This window comes from Sus scrofa, chromosome 5 (genome assembly GCF_000003025.6).
Source record: "Sus scrofa isolate TJ Tabasco breed Duroc chromosome 5, Sscrofa11.1, whole genome shotgun sequence".
Lineage (NCBI taxonomy): Eukaryota > Metazoa > Chordata > Mammalia > Artiodactyla > Suidae > Sus > Sus scrofa.
The window spans coordinates 28,851,312-28,866,662 of NC_010447.5; the positions used below are offsets into that span (position 1 = coordinate 28,851,312).

The 15,351-nt window shown below is 38.9% G+C and overlaps 1 protein-coding gene across 4 annotated transcripts in view; it reads left to right on the forward strand.

The window, feature by feature from the left end:
* The window catches only part of XPOT (exportin for tRNA), a 196,366-nt gene that overhangs the window by 172,341 nt on the left and 8,674 nt on the right, over window positions 1-15,351 (forward strand). For all 4 annotated transcript variants that reach the window (XM_021091942.1, XM_021091941.1, XM_021091943.1 and 1 more), the window contains 7 exons: window positions 218-287; window positions 3,343-3,581; window positions 5,049-5,334; window positions 6,796-6,985; window positions 13,120-13,236; window positions 13,428-13,543; window positions 14,788-14,835. In XM_021091942.1, coding sequence (XP_020947601.1) covers window positions 218-287; window positions 3,343-3,581; window positions 5,049-5,334; window positions 6,796-6,985; window positions 13,120-13,236; window positions 13,428-13,543; window positions 14,788-14,835 — 1,066 coding nt within the window. The remainder of the gene's footprint in view (window positions 1-217; window positions 288-3,342; window positions 3,582-5,048; window positions 5,335-6,795; window positions 6,986-13,119; window positions 13,237-13,427; window positions 13,544-14,787; window positions 14,836-15,351) is intronic.

The following is a 15,351-nucleotide window of genomic DNA, read 5'->3' on the forward strand; positions in this document are numbered from 1 at the left end:
ATTACCACACTGAGCCACAATGGGAACTCCCATAAAGTTGTAATTTAAAAAAATCATAACTAGTCTTAATAATCACGTGTGACTGGCTTACAGCTGAACTTTTTTTGTTTGTTTGTTTGTTTGTTTGTTTAGTTCTGCTTTAGGATTTGGTATTTCAGCACTTTTTCCAAACACTATTATTTACATGATTGTGGTTTTCCTTTTTACCTTTATTCAGTAAACAAATGAATCCCTTCATTGAGGATATTCTGAATAGAATACAAGATTTATTAGAGCTTACTCCACCTGTAAGTATCTGTCCTTCTAAGTGATAAGTTTTCCCCAATATTGAGGGTGCATATCCCTTTGACCTTTAGTGTTAATGCCTTTGTGGGTAGTTGGTTGTTTTTGTTTTTGTTTTAATGGCAACAGGAGGCATGCAAGGATTAGTTCTGTTTACCAAAACTCTAACAGTAAACATCCATGAGGACACCAGTTCAATCCCTGGCCTTGCTCAGTGGGTTAAAGATCTGTTGTTGCTATAAGCTGTGTTGTAGTAGGTCTCAGACGTGCCTCGAATCTGGTGTTGCTGTGGCTGTGGCATAGGCTGGCAGCATAGCTCCGATTCAACCCCTAGCCAAAAGACAAAAAAAAAAAAATACAGTAAAACAAATCATAGTATCTTACCAATGTGAGATATGGTCTGTGCCCTGTGTTCCTCAATGCTGGTGAAGTACTTTTTAGAGAAGGAAAAATTCTGTTTCTGAATTATTCTGTTTAGTACTGTGATCAAATTAGCCATTCTCAGTGAGTGCTACTAGTAAACTGAAGTTTTTCTGTGAAATTTCTGGCTTGGGGTAAAAAAATTTAAATACTGGTTGATCTATATGTCACCGTCCGTTTCACTAGAGAGGTTTGAGATACCCTGTAGTACGTTTTGACTGATAAATGTTTTTGTGTAAAGCAAAATAACGACATTGACTTTTTTTTTCATTTTATTTTATTTATTTATTTTATTATTTTTTTGTCTTTTCTAGGGCTGCTCCCGCAGCTTATGGAGGTTCCCAGGTTAGGGGTCTTATCAGAGCTGTAGCCGCTGGCCTACCCCACAGCCACAGATACTCCAGATCCCAGCCGTGTCTATGACCTACACCACAGCTCACAGCAACGCCGGGTCCTTAACCCACTGAGCAAGGCCAGGGATTGAACCTGCAACCTCATGGTTCCTAGTCGGATTCGTTAACCACTGAGCCACGATAGGAACTCCCTTTTTTTCATTTTAATGAAAGTTATTACTAGAGCTGCCACTTGAAAAAGTGTTAAACATAAAATAATACTTTGTTTTTTAAAGTAAATATCAGTATTTAGAGTACAAAGTTTGTGTAATTTCACTACACGAAAGGTTGCTAGTGAATTCTATGGTTAAATTATCTTTGCCTATGTACTGTGGAAACATATATAATAAAGTACTTCACCTAGTTAATTCCAGTTTTCCTTGGGAGTTCACACTGACCCATAAGACTTAAACATTCAAAAAGCCATACTTAGTCATACTGTCTTATGGATATTAGATTTTTTTTTTCATATAGTATATATATAAGCAAGGAATTTTACCATTCCTGTAGTCTTTTTTTTTTTTTAGTATATAAAGAGACTGAGTCCCAGTGCTTTTACTGAATGTTAACTATTTAATAGTTATAAGTACCTTACATTTATATATCTACTTTGTCTCTGTGTTCTCAACTCCTGGAGCAGTGATTAATCTTAGTGTTACTTAATAGATGTTTTAGGAGTTCCCATCATGGCACAGTGGTTAACGAATCCATCTAGGAACCATGAGGTTGCGGGTTCAATCTCTGCCCTTGCTCAGTGGGTTAAGGATCTGGCATTGCCATGAGCTGTGGTGTAGATCGCAGACGTGGCTCGGACGGCTCGGATCCCGCGTTGCTGTGGCTCTGGGGTAGGCTGGCAGCTACAGCTCCAATTAGACCCCTAGCCTGGGAACCTTCATATGCCGCAGGAGCGGCCCAAGAAATGGCAAAAAAAGACCAAAAAAAAAAAAAAAAAGATGTTTTAGTTACTTCTCTTTTTTTTTTTTTTTTTTTTTTGTCTTTTTGCCTTTTCTAGAGCCACTCCCACGCATATGGAGGTTCCCAGGCTAGGGGTCTAATCGGAGCTGTAGCCACTGGCCACAGCAACGCAGGATTCGAGCCACGTCTGCGACCTACACCACAGCTCATGGCAACGCCAGATCCTTAACCCACTGGGCAAGGCCAGGAATTGAACCTGCAACCTCATGGTTCCTAGTCGGATTCATTAACCACTGAGCCCAACAGGAACTCCTTAGTTACTTCTAAATAGGTACATTTCTCTTTTAAAAGATGAGGATTTTTTTAAATAATAAAACCACCACAGAATTTATCTAAGACTAAGCTGTTAAATAATTTCTTAACAGGGAGCTTTAGTGATGAACCTAGAGGATCTTCTGATATTTTCCTGACCTCTTGGCTTCTCAGATTGCATAAATGTAAAAAAATAACAAAACTCATTAATAAAAATTGATCAATATATGAGATGTTTACTCATGACTGAGATATTTTCGTTTGCATTTGCAGTCTTATTTTCAAATGTTCTATGACTGAGATATTTTCGTTTGCATTTGCAGTCTTATTTTCAAATATTCTAAAGTAACAGCTGTTGTGTGTGTTTATTGTGTAGAGCTTGTAGTTATTTAACTCTTAAACACTCTAAAATATTAACTTGTGTGACCTTGGTGCTAAGATTCACACCTTAATACACCTCATTTTTAGCCCCCTAATGAGAACTGTTTTACAAAAGAAACCAAGTTAGAAGACAAACTAATAATTACATAATTACATATGACCATTTATGAAGTAGATGTAGAAATAGAGCCATGGTCTTTTTTTTCATGTCTTTTTTTTTTTTTTTTTTTTCAAGGACCACATCCGGAGCCTATGGAGGTTCCCAGGCTAGGGGTCAAATCCGAGCTGTAGCTGCCAGCCTACTCCACAGCCACAGCAGCACCCAATCCTTAACCCACTGAGCAAGGCCAGGGCTTGAACCCGTGTCCTCATGGATACTAGTTGGGTTCAGGTTCATTAAGTACTGAGCTACCACAGGAACTCTCGACCCATGATCTTTTAACCTCTAATTGTGTTTTTTTGTTTGTTTGTTTGTTTTCCATTATACCGTTCTGGAAAAAGTTTTATTTTATAAATATTTGATCTTTTTCAAAACAGGTTGATGTGATAGATTACATCTCCTGTCCCTCTTATTCTTATTCTGGTTAAATGAGAGGAACTGAATGAAGAAAAACTTTAATAAGACTAAGTTTTATTTTAGGAGAATGGCTACCAGTCTTTGTTGAGCAGCGATGATCAATTATTTATTTATGAGACAGCTGGAGTGCTGATTGTTAACAGTGAGTACCCAGCAGAACGGAAACAAGCATTGATGAGGAATCTGTTGACTCCACTCATGGAGAAGTTTAAAATTCTGTTAGAAAAATTGATGCTGGCACAGGATGAAGAAAGGCAGGCATCTCTAGCAGACTGTCTCAACCATGCGGTTGGATTTGCCAGGTGAGTGTGATTGCATTTAAAATTATAAAGTCATTTTCCCAGCATGCACAGAATCATTTACTTTGATTTTTTAGAACTGAGTATACATTTCTCTGTTTCCAAAACCAGGTTGTCCAGTTTTTAGACAATTAGAAAAGTTGTACTTTTCTAAATTCAATGAGTTAGAAGATTTAACTGAAGAAAGAAATAGATCACATAACATTGTATCTTTTGGGCTTGATATCTATATAAATCCTTAGCTACTCTAATTACTTTGGTATAAATTGATTGTGTATTTAAGGAGATTAGCTTAAGTATTTATATACCAATGACCTTGGGGGCTCAGTTTTGGAACCTTAAAGAGAAAGTGCTGAGGCTTCTTTTTAGTTGTTGCACTGTGTCCCAAAGATCACTCAAGCTGCCCTTTCTTTCTCTCTACTCATTTTTTTTTTTTTTTTTTTAAGGGCTGCAGGTGTGGCATATGGAAGTTCCCAGGCTAGGGGTCGAATCAGAGCTACAGCTGCCAGCCTGTACCACAGCCACGCCAGATCCAGGCCACATCAAGACCCACACCACAGCTCACAGCAATGCTGGATCCTTTAGCTGACTGTGCAAGGCCAGGGATTGAACCTGTGTCCTCATGGATACTAGTCAGATTCATTACCACTGAGCTACAAAGATAACTCTTTCTCTACCTGTACTTTTTATTCACAAACAATAACATCATGAAAATTATAGAGATTTCCAACTGGAAGTTATTTAAAGAAAATGTTCTACAGAAGTCTTCAGTGCAAAAGCTCATGTTAGAGATGCTGTACAGATAACCTAAATCTGGAGTTCCTGCTGTGGTGCAGTGGGATTGGTGGTGTCTTGGGAGTACTGGGGTGCAGGTTCAATCCCCAGCCCAGCACAGTGAGTTAAAGGTCCGGCATTGCCATATCTGCAGCTTAGGTCACAGCTGTGGCTTGGATCTGATCTCTGGGCTGAGAACTCCATAAGTCTCAGGGCAGCCAAAAATGAAAAGCAAACAAAAAAAACAACTTGAGTCTAAGATTGTTTTCTAAATATAAATTGGTGGTTTCCAGATTGTGAAGTGTAGTATATTCATAGTATATAGATTTTTTTTTTTTTCTGCATGCCTTTTGTTTTGTTTTGGCCATGCTCAAAGCACGTGGAAGTTCCCAGGCCGGGGATTGAACCCACACTACAGGACCAACCTGGGCCACTGAAGTGACAACACCAGATATTTAACCTGTTGTGCCACAGGGAACGCCTCATTCATTTAATTTAACTTGAGCCCTTTCTAGAATAACTGGAAGCAGTAGTTTACAAATGACCGTATCAGCTAAAGGTGGGCATAACTGTGATATGGAAAACAAAGAATTGGCTTCCCTTGTTAGTTTTGTAATTTGTTGTGTGTTATTTTTTATTACTCCTTAAAGCATTTGAAGACTACTTAAAACTAGTTACCTAATTTTGTTTATGCAGTCGAACCAGCAAAGCTTTCAGCAACAAACAAACTGTGAAACAATGTGGCTGTTCCGAAGTTTATCTGGACTGTTTGCAGACCTTCTTGCCAGCCCTGAGTTGTCCACTGCAAAAGGATATTCTCAGAAGTGGAGTTCGGACTTTCCTTCATCGCATGATTATTTGCCTGGAGGAGGAAGTCCTTCCGTTTATTCCATCTGCTTCCGAACACATGCTCAAAGATTGTGAAGCTAAAGACCTCCAGGAATTCATTCCTCTTATCAACCAGATTACAGCCAAATTTAAGGTTAGCACAAACCTTCAGAGCTCAGAGAACTTCCTGATTATAAAATCTCCTGATTTCAAGATCAGATGTTTTTATCTTTAGATGTATTTTGGCATTTGCCCCTTGGTTTTTTTAAAGCACGAGTTACTTGGAGGCATGAATCATAAGTATTTTTATCATTCTAAAGTCAACAACACTGCCTGAACACTTAGGACAAGCTTAATAGCTGTTTTTGGTTTTTTGTTTGTTTTGTTTTGTCTTTTTAGGGCCACACCCATGGCATATGGAGGTTCCCAGGTTAGGGGTCTAATTGGAGCTGTTGCTGTCAGCTTACGCCAGACCTGAGCCACGTCTGCAACCTATACCACAGCTCACGGCAATACCTGATCTTTAACCCACTGAGCGAGGCCAGGGATCGAACCTGCAACCTCATGGTTCCTAGTCAGATTCATTTCCACTGCACCATGACAGGAACTCCTTAATAGATGTTTTAATAAGAGTAGATCTTATCTATTTTATGCCGTGGAAGAAAACTGCTAGTCTGGTGTTTTAGAGAAGAAAATAAAACAGTATTGAATACTAAGTGTTTACTAAGTGAATACTAAGACTAAATTGAAAGCACTGTAATTTGGGTGTCAAGTTGTTTTAAAATAATTCAATCTCAGTTTTATGTACAAGGAAATTTAAACTAAGCATAAGCTGGCTAGTAAAAATGGGTAACACTTAGGTAGTGCTTTCTATGTTAAAAATCTGTTCTGAGCATTTTCTTAATGCATTCATTTGATCCTTGTAACAACCCTAGACATAAGTAGTAGTATTTTATTGATGAAGAAACTGGGACACAAAAGGTAAGGAATTTGCCCAAGGGCATGTTAAGCCTGAGAGAGCAACCAGTCATTTCTAGTTTAGCAGGAGAATTTATTTACTGAGAATTTAAACTTGAAAAATTTTTATGGCAATATTTGATTGTGAGTTATGTCTGACTCAGTGTTATTTGAACCTGAATCTTGAACTGTAGAAAATGGGTTGAACTTTGATCTTGAGGCTTTCAATACTGGGTATGCGCTATAGATTTTTGTCTTAACATTAACATATGCTGGGAGTTTCTATCATAGCTCAGCAGAAATGAATCTCACTAGCATCCATGAGGACACAGATTCGATTCCTGGCCTTGCTCTGTGGGTTAAGGATCTGGCGTTGCCATGAGCTGTGGTGTGGGTTGCACACTCAGCTCGGAGCCTGCATTGCTGTGGCATAGGCCAGCGGCTACAGCTCCGTTTTGACCCATAGCCTGGAAACTTCCATATACCATGGTTGTGGTCCTAAAAAAGCAAACAAAAAAATAATATATGCCAACTGAATTATGTAAGTATATATCCTAAATAGAATCTCTAGAAAAAGGCTTTATGTAAATTTTTTTTCTTAAGTTTCATGTTAATTTTCTTATGTCTGAAATAGTTAATAGTTGTTTCTTCTCTTCAGATACAGGTATCCCCCTTTTTACAACAGATGTTCATGCCTCTTCTTCATGCAATCTTTGAAGTGTTGCTCCGACCTGCAGAAGAAAATGACCAGTCTGCTGCTTTAGAGAAGCAAATGTTGCGGAGGAGTTACTTCGCTTTCCTGCAAACAGTCACAGGCAGTGGAATGAGCGAAGTCATAGCAAATCAAGGTGGGGATGCATGCGGGGCCTAAATTAAATTGTCTGTTAAGCACTTGTCACAGTTCAACATCTATGTGAGCAAGAGCTAGTTGAAATAAACACTAAACTTTTGGGGATTTTTTGGTGGTTTTTTTTTGTTTGTTTGTTTTGTCTTTTTAGGGCCACTCCCACGGCACATGGAGGTTCCCAGGTTAGGGGAGGAATTGGAGCTGTAGCCACCAGCCTACGCCAGAGCCACAGCAACGTGGGATCTGAGCCGCATCTGCAACCTACACCACAGCTCACGGCAACACCGGATCCTTAACCCATTGAGCAGGGCAGGGATCAAACCCGCAACCTCATGGTTCCTAGACAGATTCGTTAACCATCAAGCCATGACAGGAATTAAACTTTTGAAGTGGTTGTATGTTGGCCACGTGGATGACAGCTCATTACTGACAGGGTGAGGATCACTTTGACATAGACGGCGTTAAAATTAATTTGTATTGTTCTGTTTTGCCTAAAGCAGTATTCCTTTTTTTTTTTCCCTCCAAGTTGATGTACAATGTTGTGTTAGTTTCAGGTGTACAGCAAAATGATTCAGTTGTGCATGTGTATACATATCTTTTTTCAGATTCTTTTCCATTATAGGTTATTGAAAGATACTGAATATAGTTCCCTGTGCTATACAGTAAATCTTTGTTGTTTTTCTGTTTTACATATCGCAGGATATATCTGTTAATTCCATACTCCTGGTTTATCCTCTCCTCTCCCTTTGGTAACCTTAAGTTTATTTTCTATGTCTGCGATGAGCTTTTCTCTTTTGTAAATAAATTCATTTGTATCATTTTTTAGATTTTGCATGTAAATGATATTCTAAGATGAGTCTTTCTCTGTCTGAGTTACCTCACTTGGTATGATAATCTCTAGGTACATCCATGTAGCTGCAAATGGTAATATTTCATTCTTTAATGGCTGAGTAATATTTCATCGTATGTATACCCTATATCTGTTTTTTCTTTTTCTTTTTCCCTTTTTGTGGGGGGGCAGTATATGGAGGTTCTCTAGCTAGGGGTCAAATCAGAGCTTCAGCTGCAGGCCTACACCTCATTCACAGCAACGCAAGATCCCAACTGCGTCTGCGACCTGCACCATAGCTCATGGCAGTGCTAGATCCTTAACCCACTGAGTCAGGCCGGGGAGCGCACCCAAATCCTCATGGATGCTAGTCAGATTCATAACCCACTGAGCCTCAGTGAGAACTCCTACCCTGTATCTTCTTTATCCATTAGTCTGTTGATGGATAGTTAACTTGCTTCCATGTCTTTTTTCTTTCTTTCGGCTGCATGTGTGGTCAAACCCTTGCCACAGCAGTGACATTGCCAGATCCTTAACCTGTTGAGTCACAAGAGAACTCCTTCCATGTCTTGACTATTGCAAATAGAGCTGCTGTAAACATTGATGTGCATATATCTTTTTGAATTAGTCTTTTCATCTTTTCCAGGTGTCTGCCCAGGAGTGGCATTGCAGGATTATGTGGTAGTTCTGCTTTTACTTTTTTAAGGAACCACCATAGTGTTACCCATAGTGGCTGTACCAATTTACATTCCCACCAACAGTATAGGAAGGTTCCCTTTTCTCCATACCCTCTCCAATATTTATTGTTTGTAGCCCTCTTAATGGCCTTTCTGACTACAGTGACACGTCGTTGTAGTTTTGATTTGCATTTCTCTAATAATTAGCAATGCTGAGCATCTTTTCGTGTGCCTGTTGGCCATCTTGGTATTGGCCAGTTGTGTCTGATCACTATGCAGAGTGATAAATATACTTCATGATACAATCCTCTATTTGAATATCTATATGTATATGCATAAGGAACTGAAAGAAAAACATGATGAAGTAGAACAACAGCCTCTGATTTTCTATTCACATCATTCTGTTTCACTGATGTTGCTGGTCATGTGTGTCTTCTCCAGAGAAATGTCTGTTTAGATCTTCTGTCCATTTTTTGATTGAGTTGTTTGGTTTTTGGGGTTTTTTGGTTTTTGCTTTTTAGGGTCACACCTGCAGCATATGGAGGTTCCCAGGCTAGGGGTCGAGTCAGAGCTGCAGCTGCCAGCCTATACCACAGCCAGATCCAGGCCAAATCTGCAGTGTACACCACAGCTCACAGCAATGCCAGATCCTTAGCCCACTGAGCAAGGCCGGGGATTGAACCCACTGAGCCACAATGGAAGCTCCCAGTTTGTTTGTTTGTTTGTTTGTTTGTTTTTATTGACTTGTATGAGCTATTGTATATTTTGGAAATGAATCCCTTGTCAAGTCACATTGTTTGCAAATATTTTCTTTCAGTCCATATATTATTTTTTCATCTTGTTACTTTTCTGTGCAAACTCTTATAAGTTTGATTAGGTCCCCTTTCTTTTTTTATTGTCTTTTTGCCTTTTCTAGGGCCGCTCCCTCGGCATTTGGAGGTTCCCAGGCTAGGGGTCCAATCGGAGCTGTAGCCGCTGGCCTACGCCAGAGCCACAAGCAACGCCAGATCCGAGCCACGTCTGTGACCTACATCACAGCTCACGGCAACCCTGGATCCTTAACCCATTGAGTGAGGCCAGGGATCAAACCCTCAACCTCATAGTTCCTAGTTGGATTCATTAACCTCTGCGCCACGATGGTAACTCCCCCCATTTGTTTATTTTTGCTGCTATTTCTTTTGCCTTGCAAGACTAAGGAAATATCATTGCAGTTTATGTCAGAATGTTTTGCATATGTTCTCTTCTAAGAGTGTATGGTGTCCTTTAGGTTTTTAAGCTATTTTGAGTTTATTTTTGTACATGGTTTGAGGGAGTGTTCTGAGTATATTGATTTACGTAAGGCTGTCCAGCTTTCCCAACATTACTTGTTGAAGAGACTATCTTTTCTCCATTATATATTCTTGCCTTTTTTGTTGAATTTTTGACTGTGGTAGGGGTGCAAGTGTTTATTTCTATACCCTCTGTTCTGTTCCATTGATCCATATGTCTGCTTTTGTGCCAATACCACACTCTTTTGTTTTTTGTCTTTTGTCTTTTTTGGGGGGGCTGCACCGCAGCATATGGAGGTTCCCAGGCTAGGGGTCTGTTTGGAGCTGTAGCTACTGGCCTATGCCACAGCCATAGCAACTCGGGGTCCAAGTCACATCTGTGATCTCTACACCACAGCTCAAGGCAACGCCAGATCCTTAACCCACTGAGTGAGGCCAGGGATCAAACCCTCAACCTCATGGTTACTAGTCAGGTTCATTAACCACTGAGCCATGATGAGAACTCCTGTTTTGTTATAGTATTGTAGTATTTATTTGGTAATTGTATTATTGTCTGACGTCTGGGAGGGTCATTTCTTGGTTCTTTTTCCTCAGGATTCTTCTGGCAATTCTGGGTCCTTTGTAGTTTCATATAAATTTTTGGATTGTTTGTTCTAGCTCTGTGGAAAATGTCATGGGTATTCAATAGGGATAACATGAAATTTGTAGATTGCTTTGGGAAGAATGACGATTGTAACAGTATTCTTCCAATCTAAGAATATGGGATATCTTTCTATTTCTTTGAGTCATCTTCACTTTCCTTTATCAATATTTTATAGTTCTTAGTATATATATAGGTCTTTCACTTCCTTTGTTAGATTTATTCCTAGGTGGTTTTTTTGTCTTGTTTTTTATGTGATCTGTAATGTGATTTTTTGTTTTTGTTTTTACTTTTTCTGATATTATGTTGAGATATGTTCCCACCATACCTACTTTGGTGAGAGATTTTTTTTTAATTATGAATGGATGTTGACTTTTATCAAATGCTTTTTCTGCATCTACTGAGATGATCATGAGGTTTTTGTCTTTTGTTTTGCTGACGTGATATATCACACTGATTGACTTGCACTATGTTTAACCATCTTTGTGACCCTGAAATGAATCCAACTTGATTATGGTGTATCATCCTTTTTATGTGTTGTTGAATTTGATTTGCTCTTTTTATTTTATTTTATTTTTAGGGCCACACCTACAGCATATGAAGTTCTCAGGCTAGGGGTCAAATCAGAGCTGTAGCTGATACCTACACCACAGCTCACGGCAACGCTAGATCCCCGACCCACTGAATGAGGCCAGGGATTGAACCCAGATCCTCATGAATACTAGTTGGATTCATTTCCACTATGCCACTGTGGGAACTCCCTGATTTGCTCATATTTTGTTGAAGAGTTCTGCATTTGTATTCACCAAAGATAGTGGCCTATAACTTTCTTTTATGCAGTGTCCTTTTTTTTTTTGCTTTTTAGGGCTGCACATGCAGCATATGGGAGTTCCCAGATTAGGAGTCAAATTGAAGTTACAGCTGCTGGCCTGTGCCACAGCCGTAGCAACACAGGGTCCAAGCTGTGTGTGCAACCTACACCACAACTCACAGCAACACTGGATCCCTGACCCACTGAACAAGGCCAGGGATCAAACCCAGATCCTCATGAATACTAGTTGGATTCATTTCCACTGCGCCACAATGGGAACTCCTTTTTTTTTTTTTTTTTGTAGTGTGTTTGTCTCATTTTAGTATCAGGGTGATGGTGGCTTCATAAAAGGACTTTGGGAGTGTTCCTTCCTCTTCAGTCTTTTGCAAGAGTTTGATAAGGATAGGTGTAAGTCCTTTGTATGTTTGATAGAATTCCCCAATTGGGCCAAATGGTCCTGGACATTTGCTTGCAGAGAGGTTTTTTAAATTATGGATTCTATTTTACTTAGTGATTAGTCTGTTCAAATTATCTCTTCTTGATTCAGTTTTGATAGGCTCTGTGTTTCTAGAAACTTGTCCATTTTCTTCTAAGTTGTCCATTTTTGTTACATAACTGTAGTATTTTCTTATGGTTTTTTGTTTGTTTTTTTTTTTTTTTTTGTATTTCTGAATATCAGTTATTTCTCCTGTTTCATTTCTTATTTTGTTTCCTTGGGTTCTCTTTTTTTCTTGGTAAGGCTGGCTAGAGGTTGATTTTTATCCTTTAAAAAAAAACCCAGCTATTGTTTTTTAATCTCTATTTATTTCCTCTCTGATCTTTATCATTTTCCTTCTGCTGACTTTAGGTTTTGTTGGTTCTTTTTCTAGTACTTTTAGGTGATAGGTTAAGTTGTTTATTTGAGATTTTTCTTGTTTTTTGAGGAGGGCCTATATTATGAGAACTTGCCTCTTAGGACTTCTTTTGCTACATCCCAAGATTTTGTATGGTTGTGTTTTCATTATCCTTTGTCTAGAGGTATTTTTTTATTTTTTCCTTAATTTTATCACTGACCCATTAGGTGTTTTTTTGGTTTTTTGTTTTTTGTTTTAGTAGTGTGTTGTTGAGTGTCCATGTAGCTATTTTTTTCTTGTTTTTCTTTTTGAGGTTGATTTCTAATTTCATGCCATTGTAGTCAGATGGTGGCTACTTGCCAGAATTTGACTCTTAGGGCCATTGTGCCATTTTGAAATTAAAAATAAGTGAGATTATATAGATTAACAAAGAGAATTTTTCTATTTGAAATGCAGAGAGAAAAATAATAAGAGAATAGTGATTTTTTTTTTAAGCTTTTATGTCTAAAATTTAGGAACTAAATTGATCAAAATTGAGGGGTTGGGGGGGTGTTTTTGTTTTTCATTTTGGTTTGTTTTTGGTTTTTTTGCCGCCCTGTGGCTTATTGAGTTCCTGGGCCAGGAATCAGACCCAAGCTATAGTTATGAACTAAGCTGGAGCTGAGGCCACGCTGGATCCCTAACCCACTATGGTGGGTTGGGTATCACATCTGTGTCCCAGAGCTCCCAAGATGCCTCTGATCCCTTTGCACCACAGCGGAAACTCTTTTTTTTTTTTTTTTTTTTTTTTTTTTTAATGGCTGCGCTCGAGGCATGCAGAAGTTCCCAGGCCAGGATTTGAATCCTCGGGTGTGGCAATGACCAGATCCTTAAACTTCTGTGTCTGCCAGGCCTGATGATCACACCTGTGCTCTGCAGCAACCAGAGCCACTGCAGTTAGATTCCTAACCCACTGCGCCACAGTGGGGATTCCAAATTGAGCAATCTTATCTTGTCTTGTTACTATATACAAAGTGAGAACTTGGGTTTCCCTTTTAGTTCTTTCAGAGATTGAACACAAGTTTTTTTTTTCTTCAGGTGCAGAGAATGTTGAACGTGTGCTGATTACTGTTATTCAAGGAGCAGTCGAATATCCAGATCCAATTGCCCAGAAAACGTGTTTTATCATCCTCTCTAAGTTGGTAGAACTCTGGGGTAAGATGATTTTCTTATAAAAACTTCATTTCCCAACCTGTTTCTTAAGAAAATAGAGATGAAATGGGATCCTAGCCTTAACATAGACAGGAGCTGGGAGTTGATAGACAAGAGCCAGGAGTTGATTTTCCCCCAGTGTTAAATTAAATGACTTTCTTCATACAAGATGAAAATTTGAATTCTTTTAACAGGAGGTAAAGATGGACCAGTGGGATTTGCTGATTTTGTTTATAAGCACATTGTCCCTGCATGTTTCCTAGCACCTTTAAAACAAACCTTTGACCTGGCAGATGCACAAACAGTATTGGTAAGCACCTAGGAATCTCTTGTTTACCTTGTAACAAGATCTCATGTGTTCCAACTTAGAATTTCTTATTTAATACCAGGTTAATTATAGTAGATTTCAATGCCTTTTTATTTTTCTTTGACAATTTCAAATTAGGATTCATTTTTTAAAAGTTTGATAGCTTTTGGAGTTCCTGTCGTGGCGCAGTGGTTGACGAATCCAACTAGGAACCATGAGGTTGCGGGTTCGATCCCTGCCCTTGCTCAGTGGGTTAACGATCCGGTGTTGCCGTGAGCTCTGGTGTAGGTTGCAGACTCGGCTCGGATCCTGCGTTGCTGTGGCTCTGGCGTAGGCCAGCAGCTACAGCTCTGATTGGACCCCTAGCCTGGGAACCTCCATATGCCGCGGGAGCGGCCCAAAGAAATAGCAAAAAGACAAAAAAAAAAAAAAAAAAGTTTGATAGCTTTTGTATAATCAGTGGATTGTTATTTACATCTTGATGGTAAAGTCGAATAGATGAAATCTAAGCATTTCCATTGTGGCACAGCAGAAATGAATCTGACTAGTATCCATGAGGATGTGGGTTCAATCCCAGGCCTTGCTCAGTGGGTTGGGGATCTGGTATTGCTGTGAGCTGTGGTGTAGGTTGCAGCTGCAGCTCAGATTTGGTATTCCTGTGGCTGTGGTGTAGGCCGGCAGCTCTAGTTCTGATTCGACCCCTAGCCTGGGAGCTTCCATGTGCTGTAGGCGGGGCCCTAAAAAGCAAAAAAAAAAAAAAAATCTAGCTCCTCCAACTTTAACAGCCAAGACCATGAAAGGGTACATAATGCAAACATCCCTTAAAGCTTGACTGAGTTATTCATTTCCTGCCACTACTTTCATTCTAAAGCTTGTGCTTAATGTTTTGGGGTTTGTTCCTAACCATTAAGAGTAACTTCCTCTTCCTTGATGATAGATTCCCCAAATCTCATCTTCAGATTGCTTAATGTCAAGCATTTGTCCTTTATGCACTTCCCCAGGACCTAGTAAAAGCTAGATTTCATAATTATCCTTTATTCTGTTGAGAACATTTTTGTATTTTTCTGTTTTTCTATTTTTTTTAAATTTTCTATCTCACCCATTTGTTCCATCTGCCCACCTGTTACCTTTCCTGCCTCCGTCCTTTCTTTGGAGGTAAATGTTAATGAGCAGTGGCCAGGGAAATAAAAGTTGGATTAGTAACCAAGAAATGACTTTATTAAAATTCTTAAACTTGTTTTTCATAGGCTTTATCCGAGTGTGCAGTGACACTGAAAACAATTCATCTCAAACGGGTAAGCTTTGTACTCCATGTCCCTTCATTTTCATCTCACATGTTTATTTGTTATGGTTTTAATTGAGTATGTCTTGTTCCTGAAAGCTGTGTTTTTATAACAAGTTAATTAATAACTTCATTTATGACTTCTTTGGAGGGAGAGATTGAATCAAAGTAGCAGTATCCTTTGTTGTCCTTTTTGTTTTGGGTAACAGGAAGGTTAAAAGAGTTGTTTGTTTGGTTTGACAAACAATGTGAAAAATCTTAAGCAGAATTTCAAGATTCAGATTTCACTACCTAGTAGGATCTTCACAGATTTGTCCACTTTCTAAGTGTTACAGATTGGTTAGAGCACTTCCTTATTTTAGAATATTCTTTCTCCTTGTCATTCTAATCACTTGTATCAATCACAAATGATTCTCGGTTCAGTCTAGCCGATGTGTTGTTTGCCTTATTCAGTATTTTTAAATAATTGAAATTGTGTTTAATTCGAGTTGATTGCCAACATTTAAAAATCAGGGGGTGTTTTTGTTTT